Source organism: Mobula hypostoma, chromosome 7 (assembly GCF_963921235.1).
Source record: "Mobula hypostoma chromosome 7, sMobHyp1.1, whole genome shotgun sequence".
NCBI classification, from domain to species: domain Eukaryota; kingdom Metazoa; phylum Chordata; class Chondrichthyes; order Myliobatiformes; family Myliobatidae; genus Mobula; species Mobula hypostoma.
The window spans coordinates 129,020,410-129,042,438 of NC_086103.1; the positions used below are offsets into that span (position 1 = coordinate 129,020,410).

General features: G+C 41.3%; 1 protein-coding gene across 1 annotated transcript in view; it reads left to right on the forward strand.

Annotated features, from left to right (window-relative positions):
* The first annotated feature begins 71 nt into the window (after window positions 1-71).
* Window positions 72-22,029, forward strand: part of eif5b (eukaryotic translation initiation factor 5B) — a 63,831-nt gene continuing 41,873 nt past the window's right edge. Inside the window, exons 1-6 of the mRNA XM_063053982.1 lie at window positions 72-208; window positions 9,707-9,817; window positions 9,912-10,002; window positions 11,704-12,340; window positions 14,628-14,842; window positions 21,623-21,773. Of these exons, the coding sequence (XP_062910052.1) occupies window positions 174-208; window positions 9,707-9,817; window positions 9,912-10,002; window positions 11,704-12,340; window positions 14,628-14,842; window positions 21,623-21,773 (1,240 nt within the window). The 5' untranslated portion in view covers window positions 72-173. The remainder of the gene's footprint in view (window positions 209-9,706; window positions 9,818-9,911; window positions 10,003-11,703; window positions 12,341-14,627; window positions 14,843-21,622; window positions 21,774-22,029) is intronic.

The window sequence follows — 22,029 nt, forward strand, 5'->3', positions numbered from 1 at the left end:
TACTTCCGCTCGAATTGTTGACCCTTGAACCTACAGGTGGAGGTTGCTAAACGAGCCAATCAGAACTCGGAGTCTGATGTGCGTCAACGAGTGCCGCGCATGTGCAGACCCGCGCACCTTACCATATGTCTGAAAGAGATTTTAAAAAGTGACAGAAGAAAACTGCGAAGAAGATGGGAAAGAAACAGAAAAACAAGAGCGAGGACAAGTGAGTGTTTAGGCGCCAACAGCCTTGTTGATTCGAGTAGAAAAGGCAGGCTGTCTGAAGAACGTAGGCTTGGAAAGAAAGCTGACCTGACCGTCTAGGCCACTGCCTGGGTGCTCGGTACTCGAGAACGGACGAGCGAGTCCCTGTTCTTCACTCCAAAGTGACGCAGGCGCTGCAGACAGGCTGACCGGCATCTTTCCGATTCTAGTTACCGTTCTGTCATTCTGTGGAAATGCCAGAGTTAGAGACCCGTTTCTTACCCCTTTCCCTCTCACCATCTTAATAGCCCTGACGATTTTTTAATCGATACTTAGTTTCCATTGACGACATCTATGCAGCATATTGATAATTCTAGAGGTGGGCGTAATATAGTTATTTTACTCCTTTTCCACCCCTGCCCCATGCCAGGGATCATAAATCATACTATTAAATATTGCCTTTGTGTTTTCTTTGATGCCAACGTTTGAGGTGAAAATTCCAGTGAACTAGCAGTCACAGAATTGAGTTCAGTAAGTAATTCCCCTATTAATTTTATCAGCCATGATTTGTAAATTCTAACCTGAAACTAAACCTTTAGTTAATGAAAGATTTAATAAGGGACGATTGTATCTGATTACACTGATTTTTTTTTCTGAGGTGCTAACAAGGAGTGCTATTGTAGATGGTGCTTTTGTCAAGGTATTGGACAAAATTCTTTGAGAAATTTAAAAGGTATGAAGAAAGGTTTCAAAAGAAAATGACACGTTGGATTTAGAAATGCTTATTGGCATAAAACAAAGAACAATTGTCAGACTAATCATAAGGAATTTTTTAAACTGGAAAACAGAGTTTCATAGGGCTCATTGCTGCACCCCGCCCCTGTTTTTTTAAGTTCTTACTTTATTGAAATACAGTGCAGAATAGGCCTTCTGGCCCTTTGAGCTATGCTGTCCAGCAATCCCTTGGATTTTAATTTGAGTAGAACCACGGCACAATTTACAATATCAAATTAACCTATCAATCAGTACGTCTTTGAACTGTGGGAAGAAACCTGGAAGAAACTCATGCAGTCACGGGGAGAACATACAAACTCCTTACAGGCTGAGTTGCTTTCCAACACAGGTCCCCTGTACTGTAAAGCGTTGTGCTTACCACTATACTACCGTGCTGCCTCAAATTTCTTGATTCCCATTTATCCAAAAAAGCTATTATGTTTTGAATGTACTCAGCCTCCACAGAGAGAACTCCAAAAGTTTGCAACCCTCTGGGTAAATATGTAAATATGTGCTTTTTGCAATTACATTTTTTTAAATTTGGAGATAGTGTGGTAACAGATCTTTCTGGCCCAACGATCCCATGGCAGCCAGTTACACCCATATGACCTATTAACTTGGAATGTGGGAGGAAACTGGAGCACCAGGAGGAAAGCCACGCAGCCATGGGGAGAATGTACAAACTCCTTACAGACAGTGAGGGGAATTGAACCCAGGTCACTGGCACTGTATAGTGTTTTGCATAATTAAGATGCTTGTTGTTGATCCAACAGTGGCACTGTTGAAAGAAGTTCTGAGATGTAGGAATATACCACTTGTTGGCTAGGTATAAAAGTGACAAATGCAATTCAACATTCAGATTTTTTAGGCAATATTTGGGGGGAGGAAATGACCAATCAAGAGAATGTATGATGAATGTTAGGATAACAAGAACAGAGAGAGCTTGTAGTGTATGTTCTCTAGTCTCTGAAGGTAACAGGATAGGTAGAGAATAAAAAGGCATGCAACATACTTACATTTGTTGGACCAGACATGAAGTAGAGGAATAAAGGCAGGTTATGCAGAAGTGTATATAAAGCATTAGATTGTCCACGTCTTGAGTATGAGGTGTGTGTGTGTGTATGTATGTCTGTGAATATGTATATATATATGTGTGTGGTAGTCATCTGCAACTTTCGTGACATAGGTGACATAGTGGGAAGGTAGAAACGCAACATATTTAAAAAGTTTCTAGGCAAGCGGTTGTGGAAGTTGTGGTTGAGAGCAAGGAAGGGAGGAAAAACTAAGTTGCTGTGCTTTTGGTTGACAAGGGAATGAATGAATGAAGGGCAGAAATATCAGTATTGTTTCAATCCTGAAAGTTGTTGAGTAAGTTTTATTGAATTGTTATAAAATCTGTTGCAGTTCACCTGCTTCTGTGGATAGAAATTTGTCACACATTTTAGCCTGTATGCAACAATAAACTCACGAACATGGTTCACTAATCTGCCATCTGAAATGATCTATCAGGGTACTCACTCAACCCTGAAAGGTTCTTCACTCAATCTTGGAGCATCTGGTCAGCAAAGATGCATACATCAGCATACTCTTTATTGATGACAACTTGGCATTCAATACTATGATCCCCTCATAACTAATCAATAAGCTTCAAGATCCTGGCCTCAGTATCTTCTTGCACAATTGGAGTCTCTATTTCTTCACTTGCAGACACCAGTCAGTTTGGATTGGCAACAACATCTACACAACCTTCATCAGCACAAGTGCACCTCAAGTGCGTAGCCCCCTGCTGTGCTCACTTTCCACCCAAGACTGTGTAGCTAAGCACAGCTCCAAAGCCATATTCAAGTTTGCTGAGGTCACCACTTTCGTAGGCTGAATCAAAGGTGGTGATGAATCAGCATATAGGAGGGAGATTGATAACCAGACTGAATGGTGCCTTAACAACAACCTCCTACTCAATGTCATTAAAACCAAAGTGCTTCAGGAGGATAAAACCAGAGGTCCATGAGCCAGTCCTTAGAGGTGGAGAGGGTTAACAACTTTAAATTCCTCGGTGTTATTTCAGAGGACCTGTCCTGGGCCCAGCACGTAAGTGTAATTGTGAAGAAAGTACTGCAGCGCCTCTGCTTCCTTAGGAGTTTGTGAAAATTCAGCATGACATCTAAAACTTTGACAAACTTCCATGGATGTGTAGTGGAGAGTGTTCTGACAGGCTGCATCACAGCCTGGTATGGAAACACCATTGCCCTTGAACAGAAAATCCTACAAAATGTAGTCAATACTGCCCAGTCCCTCATGGATAAAGTCCTCCCCACTATTGAGCACATCTGTATGGAGTGTTGGAGTATGAGGGAAAGCAGCATCCATCATCAGGAACCCCTAAAACCCAGATCATGCTCTCTTCTTGCTGCTGTCATCAGGAAGAAGGTACAAGAGCTTCAGGGCTCATTCCACCAGGTTCAGGAACAGTTATTACCCCTCAACACACACAAAAGGCTGGAGAAACTCAGCAGGCCAAGCAGCATCTATGGAAAACGATAGATGCTGCCTGGCATGCTCAGTTCTTCCAATGTTTTGTGTGTATTGCTCGGATTTCCAACATCTTTTCTACAGATTTTCTCTTGTTATTACCCCTCAACCATCAGGCTCTTCAACCAAAGGGGTAACTTGGCTCAACTTCAGTTGCTCCATCGCCGAAATGTTCCAACAACTTGTGGATTCACTTTCGAGGGCTCTTCAACTCATGCTCTCGATACTTATTGCTTATTTATTTATTTATTATTACTTCATCCTTTTTGTATTTGCACACTTTGTTGTCTTTTGCACACTGGTGAACACCCAGTTTGTGCAGTCTTTTATTCTATTCTGGTTATTATTCTGTTGTGAATTAATTTAGTATGCCCGCAAGGAAATGGATCTTAGGGTTGTATATGCTGACAAATATGTACTTTGGTAATAAATTTATTTTGAACTTTGAGCTCAGTTTATGTCCCATAAATTGATAAAAGAAATGATAAGATGAAGAAGGACATTTAAGAAGGAGATTAGAAAGGAAAATAGATTACATGAGATATTTATGTCTATAAATATATAACACATAACATATACACATTAAGAAAGAGGATGTGCTGGAGCTTTTGAAAAGCATTAAGTAAGATAAGTCTCTGGGTCCGGACGAGATATACCCAGGCTACTGTGGGAAGTGAGGGAGGAGATTGTTGAGCCTCTGGCACTGATCTTTGCATCATCAATAGGGATAGGAAAAGTACCAGAGGATTGGAGGGTTGCAAGTGTCCTTCCCTTGTTCAAGAAAGGGAGCAGATATAACCCAGGAAATTGTAGCCTAGTGAGACTAACTTCAGTGGTGGGCAAACTGTTGGAGAAGATTCTTAGAGGCAGGATTTATGAGCTTTTGGAGAGACGTAATCTGATTAGGGATGGTCAGCATGGCTTTGTCAAGGCCAGGTCATGTTTTACGAGCCTGATTGAATTCTTTGAGGATGTAACAAAACACATTGAAGTTAGAGCAGTGGATGTAGTGTATATGGATTTCAGTAAGACTTTTGATAAGGTTCCCCATGCAAGGCTCATTTAGAAAGTAAGGAGGCATGGGTTCCAAGGAGACCTTGTATTGTGGATCCAGAATTGGCTTGCCCACAGAAGGCAAAGAGTGGTTGTAGATGGGTCATATTTTGCATGGAGGTCGGTGACCAGTGGTGTGCCTCAGCGATCCGTTCTGGGACCCTTACTCTTCGTGATTTTTATAAATGACCTGGATGAGGAAGTGGGAAGATGGGTTAGTAAGTTTGCTGATGACACAAAGGTTGGAGGTGTTGTGGATAGTGTGGAGGGCTGTGAGAGGTACAGTGGGACATTGATAGGATGCAAAACTAGGTTGAGAAGTGGCAGATAGAGTTCAACCCAGATAAGCGAGAAGTGGTTCATTAGGTTGGTCAAATTTGAAGACAGAATATAATAATGGTAAGACTCTTGGCAGTGTGGAGGATCAGGGAGATCTTGGAATCCATGTCTATAGGACACTCAAAGCTGCTGTGCAGATTGACAGTGTTGATAAGAAGGCGTATGGTGTGCTGGCCTTCATCAATCGTGAGATTGAGTTCAAGAGCTGTGAGGTAATGTTACAGTTATATAAGACCTTAATTAGACCCCACTTGGAGTAATGTGTTCAGTTCTGGTCACCTCACTGCAGGAAGGATGTGGATAGAGAGAGTGTAGAGAGATTTACAAGGATATTGCCTGGTTTGGAGAGTGTGCCTTATGGGAAAAGGTTGACCTTTTCTCCTTGGAGCGATGGAGGATGAGAGGTGATTTTGTAGGGGTGTATAAGATGATGAGAGGCATCGATTGTATGGATAGCCAGAGGCTTGTTCCTAGGGCTGAAATAGCTAAAACGAGGGGGCAAAGTTTTAAGATGCTTGGAAATAGCTTCAGAGGGAAGTCAGAGGTAAGTTTTTCATATAGAGAGTGGTGGCTGTGTGGTATGCACTGCCAGCAACGGTGGTAGAGGCAGATACAATAGGGTCTTTTAAGAGATTCTTAGATAGGTACATGGAGCTTAGAAAAATAGAGGGCTATGTGGTAGGGAAATTCTAGGCAGTTTCTAGAGTAGGTTTCATGGTTGGCGCAATATTGTGGGCTGAAGGGCCTGTAATGTGCTGTAGATTTGTTTTATGTTCTATATTAATGGTAGATAATATAAAGGACAATCCTAAAAGATTCTGTAACTATATTAAAAAAACAATAGAGTAGCAAGGGAGAGGATAGACCCCCTTAAGAATCTGTGTGGTAATTTGTGTATTGTGACAAGGGAGATGGGCAAGTACTGAAATGATGACTTTTCTGTACTTACTGTGAAGGACATGGAAGCTAATGAATTCAGGGAAGAAAAAGTGATATTCTGAAACATACTATTGTCACAGAAAGAGGATGTTTTTGGTCGTAAGGTGCATAAAGGTGAATAAATTACTGGGGCCTGCCTAAGTGTAACCTGTGGGAAGCCAGAGAAGAAATATTTGCATCTTCCTTAGCCATAGGTGAGCTAATGAAAGACTGGAGGGTACCTAATGATGTGCCTTTATTTAAGAAGGGCTTCAAGGATAAACCCACAAGTAGGTGAGTTTTGTATTAGTGGTGGGAAAATTACAGGATAGTTTCTAAGAAGCAGCTTTTGTTTGCATTTGATCAGGGTTTGCATGGGAAATCATGTCTCCTAATTGAACTTTTTGAAGGTGAGCAAGTGATTTAATGAGAGCAGGCAGTAGGCATTGTCTACATGGATTTTGAGCATTGGTTTATTATTGTCACATGTGCCAAGATACAGTGAAATGCATGCCTTGCATACTGTTTGTACAGATCAAATCATTACATAGTGCATTGAGCTTGAATAAGATAAACAATAACAGCTTAATAAAGCTATTAACTTGGTTTACATGGTAGGCTGATCTAGAAGGCTAGAACGTAGGATCCTGGATGAACTAGCCAATAGGACACAAAATTGGCTTGGTGGTTGGAGGTGGAGGGTTTTTGAGATTGAGTTGTGAAAGTGGTATGCTTCATTAATTGCTAGGAGAAATTAATGATTTGGATGAGAATGTTGGTAGCACTGTTAAGTTTGCAGATTAGATGGTGGACATTGTGGAAGGTTATCGAAGGTTACAACAGGATATTGATCAACTATGAAAGTGAGTAAGAAAATGACAGGTGGAATTTGGACAAGAGCAAAGTGATGCATTTTATAAAGTTAAATCAGGACAGGACATGCACAGCAAATGACCAGATCCTGAGTTAGTGTTATTAAATGGAGAAGCCTTGGGGTACAAGTAAGTAGTTCCCTAAATGTGGCAGAGTAATTGGGGTAGTGAAGATGGCATATGGAATATTTGCCGTAGTGGACATGGCATTGAGTAGAAGAGTTAGGGGCAACTTGTTATAGTTGTGTGAAACATTGTTTAGATTACACTTGCAATATCGTGTGCAGTTCTGGTTGCCACGCTACAGGAGGGATTTGATTAAGCAAGGAAAGATGCAGAAAAAATTCACAAGGATGTTGCCTGAACTAGAGGGCTTGAGTTATAAGAAAAGATCAGATGGGCTGATACTGCTTTCCCTGAAGCAAAGAGGCCAAGGAATAGTGTTACTGAATTATGATGAGCCTAGGATAGGGTAGAAAATCAGTCTTTTTCCCAGGGTAGGGTAGTCTAAAACTAGAGGCAATAGGTTTAAGACAAGAGGGGAAATAGTTAAAGAGGATTTGAGGTTTTTCACACGGGGTGGAGTTGCGTAGATTAGAGAATGTTAATCATAAGGAGAGGTTGGGCAGGTTTGCATTATTTTCTCTGAAGCAAACTGATGGAAGTGCATAAAATTATGAGCGACATATAAATCGTCTTTTTCCGTAGGATGCAAATATCAAATAATGGAAGGCATAAATTTAAGCTGAGGTCGATGAGGTGTGGGCGAAGTTTTTTTTAAATGCAGGTTTTACGCAAGTCTTGTGTAAGATTTTTTACCCCCCCCCCCCCCCGTAGGTGAACGTTACACTCTGTCAAGGGATGTGGTGGAAGCAGATATGGTATCAATGTTTGAGACATTTAAGTCTATGTGAACAGATGCGGAAAGGAAGCATATCTATCAATGCAGGCAAAGGGGATTAGTTTAAATTGGCATCACAGTTGGCACAGAAATTGTGTGCTGAGACTATTTCAGTGCTACATGGTTCTATGAAATTAAAACGTAAAACAGTACAGCGCAATGCATGCCCTTTGGTCCATGATATTGTGCTGACCTCTTAACCTATTCCACAGTCAATCTTACCCTTATCTACCTCATAGCCATTCATTTTTCTTTTATGCATGTTCCCATTCAATAGTTAATTAAATGTCCAAAAGTATCTGCTACTACCACCATCCCTGATAGTGCTTTCCACTTAACACTCTATAAAATTAAACTACTTATACTTTCCTCAAATCACCTTAAAATTATACCTTTTTATATTAACCATTGCCTCCCTGGTAAAAAGACGCTGGCTGTCTATTCTTTGCCTCTTATCATCTTATACACCTCTATCAAGTCACTTTTCATTCTCCTTTGCTCCAACGAGAAAATCCCTAGCTTGCTTAATATTTGCTCCTAAAACATGCTCCCTAATCCAGGCAGCATCTTGGTAAATCTCTGCACCCTCTATAAAGCTTTCATGTCCTTCCAGAACTAAATAGAATGTCCTGATGTAACCTATGACGATCCACAACACCACTAACCTTTGTGTCATCTGGAAGCTTACTAACCTACCCCTCCACTTCCTCATCCAAGTATTTATGTAATAAAGAGCAGGGGTCCTAGAACAAATCCCTGCAGAACACCACTGGTCACACACCTCCAGGCAGAATATGCTGCATGTACTATCACCCTTTGCCTTCTGTGTGCAAATCTATTCCGAATTCGTTCAGCTAGATTTTCCTGGATATCATGCCTCCTGACTTTCTGAATGAGCCCATCATGGTGAACATTGTCACATGCCTTCCTAAAATCCAAATATACCTCATTCACTGCTCGACTTTCATCATTACTTCCTCGAAGAATTCATTAAGGGTTTGTGAGCACGCCCTGCCCCTCATAAAGCCATGCCTACTATCCCTAATCAGACTATGCTTCTTTAAGTGCATACAAATCTTTTCTCTAAGAGCCCTCTCAACTAATTTGCCCTCCACTGATGTAAGATTCACTGGTCTATAACTCCCAGGATTATCCCTTTTATCAATCTAGAACTAAGGAATAACTTTTGCCAACCTCCAATCTTCTGGTATTGCTCCTGTGGCCAGTGAGGTGCAAATGCTTCCCATAGTAATCTGGGATATATCTCGTCTTGCCTGGGAACTTACTTATCCTAATATTTTTCGAAAGTTTCAACACAGTGTAGCTGTTCTACACTGACCTCACATTTCTTCAAGGTCCCTTTCACTGGTGAATACTGAAGCAAGTATCTATTAGGGACTTCCCTAGCTCCTGTTCGTGACATACGTTTCCTTTTTTATTCCGGATTATTCCTACCATCACCCTAATTATCCTCCTATTCTTCACATACATCTGGAATGTCTCTGGGTTTTGTTAATCCTATTTTCTTAATATTTTTACAAAAATCAATGGAGGCCAGTCAATTTCACAAGCCAAGTTGGAAAAATTTTTATTTGATGGGGTTTTCAATATTACGGTATAAAAAAGGGTATATGGAGTTGAAATACACATCAGCAATGATACAGTTGAATCACTGATGGAAAGATTATTTGATTGACCTGCTTCCATTCCTGAGTTCCTTTTGCTTAGCTGTAATTAAAAAAATTTTCAATGGTGAGCATGCTGTCTTATCATCAACAGCATTTTTGAATACTGAAATACATTTGATTCAGTTTTGCCATAAAAGAAAGTGATAAAGGGAGTCAGTCTTTTTTCATTAGGGCAAAATTTTAATTGTAGAGATGCAGGGGTGGGTTTTCAACATCTGAGGATTTTTAAATTATTGACTCTTGTAATACTGCTTGCCCAGAAGCTATTATATTACTCTTTTTGCTTTTTATAAAATTCTTCCCAGTTTGAAGTACTCTAAAACTAATCTTAAACCATGGAGTAGTTCTGATATTTTTGCTTTCTTAGGCTAGTATCAATTTAGGAATTCTACGCAGTACTCCAAGAAGTTTGCAAATATTTTTAATTTGTATGTTTTTATTCCTAGTGCTAAAGATGACATTGAAATTGACATTGATACTTTGACAGCAGAGATTGAAGGAGCAGGAGCTCCCAAACCTAAAGCTGGAGGCAAAAAGAAGAAGAAGAAGGAATTTGAGTAAATATGAATTTGTTTTGTATTTGGTCTTTTTTAAATAATTTTTGTTTTCATTAATAAAAAAAACTTGGTTTTCCTTGTTCTCAAATTCCAGGGAAGATGATATACTGAAAGAACTTGAAGAGTTGTCTCTAGAGAGCCAAGGGAAAAAGGATGATGATGAAACTGCTAAATCTTCAGGAAAAGTAAATGCTTAGCTTTTTGATTTTTGTTATTTGTAGAGTTTATTTTCTGGAGTACAAAGTCTCTATAAAAATCTGTCTCTTTAAACTACACAGTTTCTGCCATGAAGATTTCTGCATGTTAGTAAGAACAGCTCAAAATTTCAAAACCATTCAGGACAAAACAGTTGCTTTGTTACCACAACCAGTGCACTGTGTTTGCAGTTTATCCCATGAATAAGATGAACAGCAGTGGCCTGCCAAGTCTTCAGTTACCATTTAAAGCTTTTGAAGCCTACTGACCTGTTGACCTTTGGCTGCTGTGCTTCGTGGCTGTGAACTTTGCCGTGATTTACTTCGCTAATATGATGAACTGAATACTGAGGCTTTGGGCCTACTTTGAGCAGCTCCAGGGTTTTGGATCTCAGGACTCAATTTGGTTTGGAATGCTGCTGCTGTTACTCCCTTCGGTTGTTTGCATGCTTTGTTTCTTTTTTCTTTCTCTGTGGGCATTGGGGGTTGGTCTTGTTTTTATTTTTAAATTTTTTTTGAATTGGCTTCTTTCGGGTTCCTTGCTTTGCGATTGCCTGTAAGCAAACAAATCTCAAGGTTGTATAATTTATACATTCATTGATAATAAATGCACTTTGAATCATTGAATCAGTGGGAAGTTCTCCCACATTCAAGTTGCTATCTAAGATGAACCTCATTGGAAAGGTAATTATAATATTTTACCAGATGGTCAAAGGCATTTCAAGGTCAATAGTAACTACTGGCTTTGTTCATACTGATTACCGACCTACCTTGCATTGACCCTAAAATAAGATTTTCTTGCTGCTTGTTTGTTTTTCCAGGTAACTCCATCCGTGTGGCATATGTTATAGAAAAGTCCTTTGAGCAGAGAACAGCATAGAATTGTTGAATAATTGGTGGTCATAGCAAGGACAGAGTCATACCAACTCTCGAAAAGAGCTACTCATTAATGCTTAAACCCTTCTCCATTTGTTCTAATGCCTTCCCTCCCTTGCCTTGCAAATTCTTCTTAACCATATTTTTATCCATTTTCTTCATGAAGGTCACTTCTAATCAAACCATAAAACTGGAAACAAAACCACCTGGAAATAGTTAACTATTGTGGTCCATGCTATGGTGAAATGTACTACTTTTGGGGATAAACTGGTTACAGATAATCCACCATTGTCTTTGCAGCATGATTTGTAATTTTGAAGGAGCTGATTAACAAGGTTTTCTATCTTGTTTTAGCATTTGTACACATCTACCAATTATCCTTGGATGGCCTTGGCCTCAATCTATTAGCTATCCCTTTCCCCACCCTTTCTGTACCTTAAAGCTAATGTTTTTTCTCTTTTGCAATTGTGATGAAGAATCTTTGACTTGGAAGCATTAACTCATCCTCTGCTACTCAACATACTGAGTGTTTCCATTATTTTATTATTTCTGTATTCTGGCACCTGCATTTTTATTTGATTCTGGGTGAAGTAATCAAGCTAACACCAGTTTAACAGAAAGTGATTCGGAGCTCATGCTGTTCCAGAATTGCTTGCACACCCTTCCCTCATCTCCACACCACATCCCTCCGTACAACCCTCCAGCAATTTGATCTTATGAGCTATGTCAGGTAGTGCTGAGTGTAGTTTTTCATTTCCTTTCTGGTATAAGGTACTATTTTTATTGATTTCATTCAATAATCTTTTATCTTGACAGAAAGAGGAAAACACTAATGAGCCTAAACCAGCGAATAAAAAAGATAAGAAGAAAAAGACTCTGAAAAGCCAAAAATCTAGTTTTGATGATGATGAAGTGGAACAAGAGGTGGAACTACCAAAAGCCAAGGGTCAGAAGCAGAAATCCGATCAATCTGATGATGATGAATTGGGTGTAAAAGTTAATAGGAAGAATCAGCGACTTCAGCAAAGTCTGGAACTTTCAGAAAATGAGGAACTTGAAACTAAGAATCATCAAAAGTCTGTCAAAGACAGTGATGAGGAACTTGATGAGTTTCCTCAAAATAAGAAGGAAAAGAAAAATCAAAAAGGTAATCGCCTCAAGAAAGGTGAAAGCGATGAGGAGGATGCAGAAGACGCTTCATTTAAATTGAAAACAGCTGCTCAAAAGAAAGCCGAAAAGAAAGAAAGGGAACGCAAGAAACGTGAGGAGGAAAAAGCAAAGCTTCGAAAGCAGAAAGAAAAAGAAGATGTTGAACGCCAGAGAAGGGAAACTGAACTGGAATCTAAACCTCAAAAAGATGCAGTTGATCTTGCTTCTAAAAAAGAGAGTGAAAAATCAAGTGTTACTCCAAACACTGAAGTTAAAGGAATTGATGACACAGGAGGCGCTGAAGGTATTATTTTTCCCATTTGATTGATGAATAGGTTCCAAAAACAAAATAGTTCAGTAGCTGGAACACTAAAGTAACAAAAATTTTGGAAATTCTGAGTAGGTACTATAAAAATCTATGGAGAGAGAAAACTGATAACAATTGAGTTCAATGAAGTGATTCAGAAAGGAAGCTGGATGAATCTGAGAGGGTGGTTATGCATGATGTGTGATTTATATGGTGTTTACCTCCCCCCCCATACCAGTTCCTCCTTCACCTTTTGATGATACATTAACTAAAAAATTGAGCTCTTAAAATGTGCAGCGTAGATTGCATTCATAACAATTTCTGATTTTAAATAAAAATAATATAAAACCAAATAATATTAAGACAGTCGTCTCAAAGGAGTATATATTAAAGAGGATATGAAGAGAGAGTTTGGGAAAGATTCAGTAAAAATAGATATTGCAGAAACTTGAATGGAAGTGGCAGAAACTGTAGGTGCGAAGTGTTAGAACGAAGGAAATATCTTTGAAGCAAGATCAGGGTTGCTGAGTATAGGAATGTGTTTACCTGTTGGATTCATTATTCAGACATATATGACTGTCCTTTATGGGTGGATTTGGAGAAAAACTCGGTGAAAGGGTATTCCTTGGCCTCTTTACTGGGAGCTCTTCCTCCTTTTCTGCTCTCTAAGATAGGTAGACAAGACCTTAATCCCATTATTAAAGATACACTAAGAATTTGGTTTCAGTTTCGCAGATTTTTTGAATTAAATAATTTTGTCCTTTCTAGTAAAATATATCATAACTTTTTTTTTAAACTATCAATTTTAGATCAGGCTTTTTTAATTTGGAAAACCAAAGGAATAATAACTTTTTTGGGTTTGTTTATAGGGAATTGTTTAATGTCTTTTACTCAGCTAGCGGATAAATTTGATTTATTCAATGCACATTTTTTTAGGTATTTACAAATTAGGAATTTTTTACGTACTTTGCTTTCAAGTTATCCCTCCGCTTATCCAACTAATATATTAGATACCCTCTTCCAGGTTAAACCACTCCAAACAGGATTAATAGCTACAATTTATAAATGGTTATTGAATTTATAAATTATATCTAACGATAAAATTAAAGCTGCCTGGGAATTGGAATTTCAAGAGTTACTTTCAGATAATCAATGGAGTAAAATTTTTCATCTGGTAAATACTTCATCTATTTGTGCCTGTCATTCCTTGATACAGTTCAGGGTAGTGCATCGGACACATATGTCAAAGGATAAATTAGCTGGTATTTTTCCCAATATTAATCCTATTTGTGATAGTATTACTCAGGTGGCCACTTTAACACACATGTTTTGGTCTTGCATAAAGTTGGAGAATTTTTGGAAAGATATTTTTAAAACCTTATCAAAAGTGCTGGATCTGGATTTACAACCAAACTTATTTACAGCTATTTTTGGGATTATTCCATCGGAAACAGAATATACTCCTGCTTCTGCTTAGTGGATGATAGCCTTTTCAACCTTATTGGCTAGGAAAGCCATTTTACTCAAATGGAAGAACCCTAACCCTCCTACCACCTTTTATTGGCTTTCCTCTATCATGTCCTGTTTAAGTCTAGAGAAAATAAGAAGTCAAACATCCTTTAAATTTGAAGAGATCTGGCAACCTTTTTTATTCAATATTTCCAATGATCTGATTTTTGTACTGGTTCTCTTCCAGCTATTTTTTCAGAACCTTGGATTTGATCAGAGAGTCTCTCTTCTCTTGGTTTTTCTCTCAGGATGGACTGCCCAGTCCTTTTTTTCTCTCTGTTCAGAGCAGTGAGGTTTTTTTGCTTTTTTTAATATAAATATTTCTAATAGCCCTTCCTTTCTTGATAAATTGATGAGGAGAATAAATTACATTCTTTTTTTCCTGTATTATACATTCTATTTCAAATTTATACTTAGTAGATCAGCACTGTATGATTCTGATATTTTTTATTTTACCTTCTGTATGTACTGTTATTGACATATATACCAGAGATATTCTCCTCCTGTTTGTATACACAATTTTTCTTTAAAATCAATAAAAAGATTGAAAGAAAAAATGAAAAAAGGAATGTGTCAGACCACTTACTTCCCCCATTACATCCCCAGCTGTATCCCTGTATCCCATAGGTGTCCTAAAGAGACATTGTGGTGTGAGAGTACTGATCCTGTGTTACCATAATGGCCGTGGTGATGTCTGGAAAATATGAAATCAAATGTTAAATCATGTGAACTGAAAGATTGAGTTCAGAGTAACAGCTTTGGTTATAATTTGCAGGTGAAGAAAATGAAGGGGAGAAAAAGAAAAAAGACAAAAAGAAAAAGAAGGAAAAGGATGAAAAAGAAAAGAAGAAAGCAGGTCCTAGTAAAGCTACAGTAAAAGCAATGCAAGAAGCACTTGCAAGGTTAAAAGAAGAGGAAGAAAGACAAAAAAGAGAGGAGGAAGAACGTTTAAAACGGTTGGAAGAATTGGAAGCCAAGCGTTTGGAGCAAGTATGTTCTTTCAAGTTAACTGTAGCTGTGTCGACATTTTTTTGTGAAAAGGCAGTGAATAGTTAGTTAATTTTCAATCTAAATTCAAGATTGTTTGATGTCATCTATAAAGGAGAACAAAATAATTGTTACTCTGGATCTGATGCAGCACAAAAGTACATAAGATGAAGAATACAATATTAAAAAACTAATGTAAATACATTGTTTTCATATATTTCTGCATAAATATGATCTTCACAAGTCTTAAAACTAGATAGAGAACCCAATTAAACAAAGCATAAAAAAGTTATACTTTTTCATTTATTTATTGGGAAAAATGATCCAATATCACATGTATTTGTTGGAAAAAGTATGTGAACCTTGGCTTTCAGTAACTGGTGTGATCCCCTTGTCAGCAATAACTTAATCCAGACGAGTCTGGCAACTGTTGATCAGTCCTGCACATCAGCTTGGAGGAATTTTAGGCCATTCCTCCTTACAAAACTGCTTCAATTCTGGGATGTTGGTGGGCTTCCTTGAATGAACTGCTTGCTTCAGGTCCTTCTACAGCATTTCTTTAGGGTTAAGTTCAGAACTTTGTCTCGGCCATTCCAAAACATGAAATTTCTTCTGCTTTAACCATTCTTTGGTAGTCTGATTTGTGAGTTTAGGGTCGTTCTGTTGCTGCATGACCCACTTTCTCTTGAGCTTCAGTTCACAAATAGATACACTGACATTTTCCTGTAGAATTTGCTGGTACAATTCAGAATTCATAGTTCCATCAATGATGGCATGCCGTCCTGGTCCCAAGGCAGCAAAGCAGGTCCAAACCATGCCACTGCCACCACCATGTTTCACAGATGGGATGACGTTCTTACGTTGGAATGCTGTGTTTGCTTTTTGCCAAACATAACACTTCTCTTTAAGCCAAAAAGTTCCATTTTGGACGTACATCCACAGAGCATTCTTCCAATAGCCTTCTGACTTATCCATGTGGCTTTCTTCTTGCAATCCTGCCATGCACACCTCTGTTGTTCAGTGTTTGCCTGATGGTAGACTCATGAACACTGACATTAGTCAATGCAAGAGAAATCTGCAGTTCCTTAGATGTTACCCTGGAGTTCTTTGTGATCTCCTGGGATATTGCACCTGCTGCTCTTGGAGGGCTTTTTGTTGGTCAACCACTGCTGGTGAGAGTAACAACGGTGTTGAATTTCCTCTATTTGGACACCATCTGCCTGACTGTGGGTTGGTGGAGCCCAAACTCTTTAGAAATGGTTTTGTATCCTTTTCCTGCCTGGTTAGCATCAACAGCTTTTTTTCTGAGGCCCTCAGGAATCTCCTTTGATCAAGGCATGGCACAGTTCCTAAAACCTGTGTGGTGAATATCAATTGTTGATAGCGAAGACCCAGGTTTATGTTCTTTAAATAGGGCAGGGCCTCCCCCACTCACACCTGATTGTCATCCCATTGATTGAAACACTTGACTCTAATTTCCCCTGTAAATGAACTAATAATCCTAGAGGTTCACATACCTTTTCCAACAAATACCTGTATTATTGGATCTTTTTTCTCAAAAAATAAATAAATGAACAAGTGTAATTTTTTTGTGGTATTTATTTAATTTGGCTCTCTTTATCTAGTTTTAGGACTTTCATAAAGATCTGATCACATTTTAGGTCATATTTATGCAGAAATAGAAAAAATTCTACAAGGTTCACAATCTTTCTAGCACCACTGTAGCAAAGGTTGGGGTGGGAGTGGAATGGACAATTAATCGGAGGGAGTCACTCTTTCTAACCGAAGAGGTGTTCTGCAATGCAGGCATCCAGTATGTATTTCATTCCCCTAATGTAGAGATCACTACTTTCTGAGCACTGAATGAAGAATATCAAATTGGAGGAAGTACAAGTAAATCTGCGCTTCACCTTTTTTTAAAAAAGTGGTTGCGATTTGAGTGATGAGGATAATGGCCGGTTGTTTTATTTGCTGTGTTTGCAAACTAATCTGCCATGTGAAATGAATTGGGTATTGGTGACAGTGAGCCGGAGTGTCTGCTGGCTGACAATCTCATCAGAATGCCGTGAGAGCAAAGTGTGGCTGGTGGTGACATCAACTTAAAGGTGTTGGATGTGATGGCTTGTTGTATATAAGATGTAATCGGACAATCCAAGACTTGTGTTAATCATGCAAACAACAGGAGTTCTGCAGATGCTGGAAACTCAAGCAACACACATCAAAGTTGCTGGTGAAGGCAGCAGGCCAGGCAGCATCTCTAGGAAGAGGTACAGTCGACGTTTCAGGCCGAGACCCTTCGTCAGGACTAACTGAAGGAAGAGTTAGTAAGAGATTTGAGAGGGGGAGGGGGAGATCCAAAATGATAGGAGAAGACAGGAGGGGGAGGGATGGAGCCAAGAGCTAGACAGGTGATTGGCAAAGGGGATATGAGAGGATCATGGGGCAGGAGGTCCGGGAAGAAAGACGGGGCGGGGGGGAACCCAGAGGATGGGCAAGGAGTATAGTCAGAGGGACAGAGGGAGAAAAAGGAGAGTGAGAGAAAGAATGTGTGTATAAAAATAAATAACAGATGGGGTACGAGGGGGAGGTGGGGCATTAGCGGAAGTTAGAGAAGTCGATGTTCATGCCATCAGGTTGGAGGGTACCCAGACGGAATATAAGATGTTGTTCCTCCAACCTGAGTGTGGCTTCATCTTTACAGTAGAGGAGGCTGTGGATAGACATGTCAGAATGGGAATGGGATGTGGAATTAAAATATGTGGCCACTGGGAGATCCTGCTTTCTCTGGTGGACAGAGCGTAGGTATTCAGCAAAGCGGTCTCCCAGTCTGCGTCGGGTCTCGCCAATATATAGAAGGCCACATCAGGAGCACCGGACGCAGTATATCACCCCAGCCGACTCACAGGTGAAGTGTTGCCTCACCTGGAAGGACTGTTTGGGGCCCTGAATGGTGGTAAGGGAGGAAGTGTAAGGGCATGTGTAGCACCTGTTCCGCTTACAAGGATAAGTGCCAGGAGGAAGATCAGTGGGGAGGGATGGGGGGAACAAATGGGCAAGGGAGTCGTGTAAGGTGGAGGTCAGTACGCCAGACTACAACAGCATTGCCCTTATCGGCGGGTTTACTAATAAGGTTAGGATTAGTGCGGAGGGAGTGGAGAGCAGAGCGTTCCAAAGGAGTGAGGTTGGAATGGGGACAAGGTGTGGTGAAGTCGAGACGGTTGATGTCCCGTCGGCAGTTAGCGATAAAGAGATCCAGAGCAGGCAGAAGACCAGAGCGGGGTGTCCATGAAGAGGAGGGTTGAAGACGGGAGAAGGGGTCATCAGTGGGGCTGGAAGAGTCCTTGCCGAAGAAGTAGGCTCAGAGACGGAGAGGGCGGAAGAAGAGTTCCGCATCGTGGCGAACACGGAACTCACTGAGGTGTGGGCGAAGGGGGACAAAGGTGAGGCCCTTACTGAGGACAGAGCGCTCTGCCTCCGCCAGTTGAAGGTCGGAGGGGATGGTAAAGACCCGGCACGGATGAGAGCTGGGATCAGAGGGGGGAGGGGGGAGGCTGGGGGTGCCAATGGAGAGGGGAGGGTTGGGGTGAGAGGAAGATGGAGCCTCTGAGGACCCAGGAACTGACGATGGGATCTGAAGGAGACGGGATTGCAGAGTATTGGTAGGGGAAGGGGAGACGGGAGTCACGATAGCAGCACATAAAGACCCAGCCTGGAGTTCAAGGCTGGAGTCGCAGTTGGTGGTTGCGCAATCACTTTGCGCAATTACTCCAGCCTTGAACTCCAGGCCGGGTCTTTATGTGCTGCTATTGTGACTCCCGTCTCCCCTTCCCCCACCAATACTGGACATCCATGGTGAAAATAAAGCCTACTTCTTTGGCAAGGACTCTTCCACCCCCCCCCCCGATGACCCCTTCTCCCGTCTTCAACCCTCCTCTTCTTCATGGACACCCCGCTCTGGACTTCTGCCTGCTCTGGATCTCTTTATCGCTAACTGCCGACGGGACATCAACCGTCTCGACTTCACCGCACCTTGTCCCCATTCCAACCTCACTCCTTCAGAACACTCTGCTCTCCACTCCCTCCGCACTAATCCTAACCTTATTAGTAAACCCGCCGATAAGGGGGGTGCTGTTGTAGTCTAGTGTACTGACCTCTACCTTGCCGAGGCACAGCGACAACTCGCGGATACCTCCTCTTATTTACCCCTCGATCGTGACCCCACTAAGGAGCACCAGGCCATTGTCTCCCACACCATCACCGACTTTATCCGCTCAGGGGATCTCCCATCCACTGCTACCAACCTTATAGTTCCCACACCTCGCACTCCTTGTTTCTACCTCCTACCCAAGATCCACAAACTTGCCTGTCCTGGCAGACCTATTGTCTCAGCTTGCTCCTGCTCCACCGAACTCGTTTCTGCATACCTCGACATGGTTTTATCCCCCCTTGTTCAATCCCTTCCTACCTATGTTCGTGACACTTCTCACGCTCTTAAACTTTTCGATGATTTTAAGTTCCCTGGCCCCCACCGCTTTATTTTCACCATGGTTGTCCAGTCCCTATATACTTCCATCCCCCATCAGGAAGGTCTCAAAGCTCTCCGCTTCTTTTTGGATTCCAGACCTAAACAGTTCCCCTCTACCACCACTCTCCTCTGTCTAGTGGAATTAGTCCTTACTCTTAATAATTTCTCCTTTGGCTCCTCCCACTTCCTCCAAACTAAAGGTGTAGCTATGGGCACCCACATGGGTCCTAGCTATGCCTGCCTTTTTGTTGGCTTTGTGGAACAATCTATGTTCCGTACCTATTCTGGTATCTGTCCCCCACTTTTCCTTCGCTACATCGACGACTGCATTGGCGCTGCTTCCTGCACGCATGCTGAGCTCTTTGACTTTATTAACTTTGCCTCCAACTTTCACCCTGCCCTCAAGTTTACCTGGTCCATTTCCGACACCTCCCTCCCCTTTCTAGATCTTTCTGTCTCTGTCTCTGGAGACAGCTTATCCACTGATGTCTACTATAAGCCTACTGACTCTCACAGCTATCTGGACTATTCCTCTTCTCACCCTGTCTCTTGCAAAAACGCCATCCCCTTCTCGCAATTCCTCCGTCTCCGCTGCATCTACTCTCAGGATGAGGCTTTTCATTCTAGGACGAGGGAGATGTCTTCGTTTTTTAAAGAAAGGGGCTTCCCTTCCTCCACTATCAACTCTGCTCTCAAACGCATCTCCCCCATTTCACGTACATCTGCTCTCACACCATCCTCCCGCCACCCCACCAGAAATAGGGTTCCCCTGGTCCTCACCTACCACCCCACCAGCCTCCGGGTCCAACGTATTATTCTCCGTAACTTCCGCCACCTGCAATGGGATCCCACCACTAAGCACATCTTTCCCTCCCCCCCCCCCTGCTTTCTGCAGGGATTGCTCCCTACGCGACTCCCTTGTCCATTCATCCCCCCCATCCCTCCCCACTGGTCTGCCTCCTGGCACTTATCCTTGTAAGCGGAACAAGTGCTACAAATGCCCTTACACTTCCTCCCTTTCCACCATTCAGGGCCCCAAACAGTCCTTCCAGGTGAGGCGACACTTCACCTGTGAGTCGGCTGGGGTGATAAACTGTGTCCAGTGCTCCCGATGTGGCCTTCTATATATTGGCGAGACCCGACGCAGACTGGGAGACCGCTTTGCTGAACACCTACGCTCTGTCCGCCAGAGAAAGCAGGATCTCCCAGTGGCCAGATATTTTAATTCCACATCCCATTCCCATTCTGACATGTCTATCCACGGCCTCCTCTACTGTAAAGATGAAGCCACACTCAGGTTGGAGGAACAACACCTTATATTCCGTCTGGGTAGCCTCCAACCTGATGGCGTGAACATCGACTTCTCTAACTTCCGCTAATGCCCCACCTCCCCCTCGTACCCCATCTGTTATTTATTTTTATACACACATTCTTTCTCTCACTCTCCTTTTTCTCCCTCTGTCCCTCTGACTATACCCCTTGCCCATCCTCTGGGTTCCCCCCCCGCCCCCTTGTCTTTCTTCCCGGACCTCCTGTCCCATGATCCTCTCATATCCCTTTTGCCAATCACCTGTCCAGCTTTTGGTTCCATCCCTCCCCCTCCTGTCTTCTCCTATCATTTTGGATCTCCCCCTCCCCCTCCCACTTTCAAATCTCTTACTAACTCTTCCTTCAGTTCGTCCTGATGAAGAGTCTCGGCCTGAAATGTCGACTGTACCTCTTCCTAGAGATGCTGCCTGGCCTGCTGCGTTCACCAGCAACTTTGATGTGTGTTGCTTGTGTTAATCAGGTGAAATACGCTCAAGGCTGTCTGACCTGCTGAGTATTTATAGCATTTTTTTAATATCTTTTAACATCTGCAATATTTTGCTTTTGGGATTAATGTAATGCGGATATATAAGTGTGTTGTAGAGAGGATGACTGAATAATGAAGTGAAATGTTGAAGGTGACAAAACAAAATTGTATTAAAATAAAGAAATTCTGCAATGTATTATCTAATGTATACTAGTTAAAAAGTTAAAATATTTTCACTGCCCAAAATACACTTTGCTAAACAATGTTACCTTTTCACACAGGTTTACTAATAACCTTTTTGAGGTAGGAAAGATGCTTGAATTGTCTTGGTTGAATTTTTAGAATTTCCCTGTGGTCAACTTCATTTGTTGATCTATCTGAAAACCCTTGCAAGTTCTTTGTTGCATGATTAAGGTTGCCAGCAAATACTTTGTTAAATGTGCTAACATTTTTGGATTTTCAGGAGAAACTAGAACAAGAACGAAGAGAAAAAAAGAAACAGAAAGAAAAAGAAAGGAGGGAACGTTTAAAAAAGGAGGGCAAACTGTTGTCAAGATCCCAGAAGGATGCCAAGGCAAGAGCTGAGGCCACACTAGAGCTACTTCGTGCTCAGGGTATGTATAAAGTAGAAAAATGCTACGTTTAAATATATCATATAGTGATAAGGAACCTGAGCTATTTGTATCTCTGACTGTGATTGTTCTTGGCAAATTTTTCTACAGAAGTGATTTGCCATTGTCTTCTGCACATTATCTTTACAAGATGGGTGACTCCAGCCATTATATCAATACTCCTCAGAACTTCTCTGCCTTGTGTCTGTGGTTGTGTGACCAGGATTTGTGATATGTAACAGCCGCTCAAATGACTGTC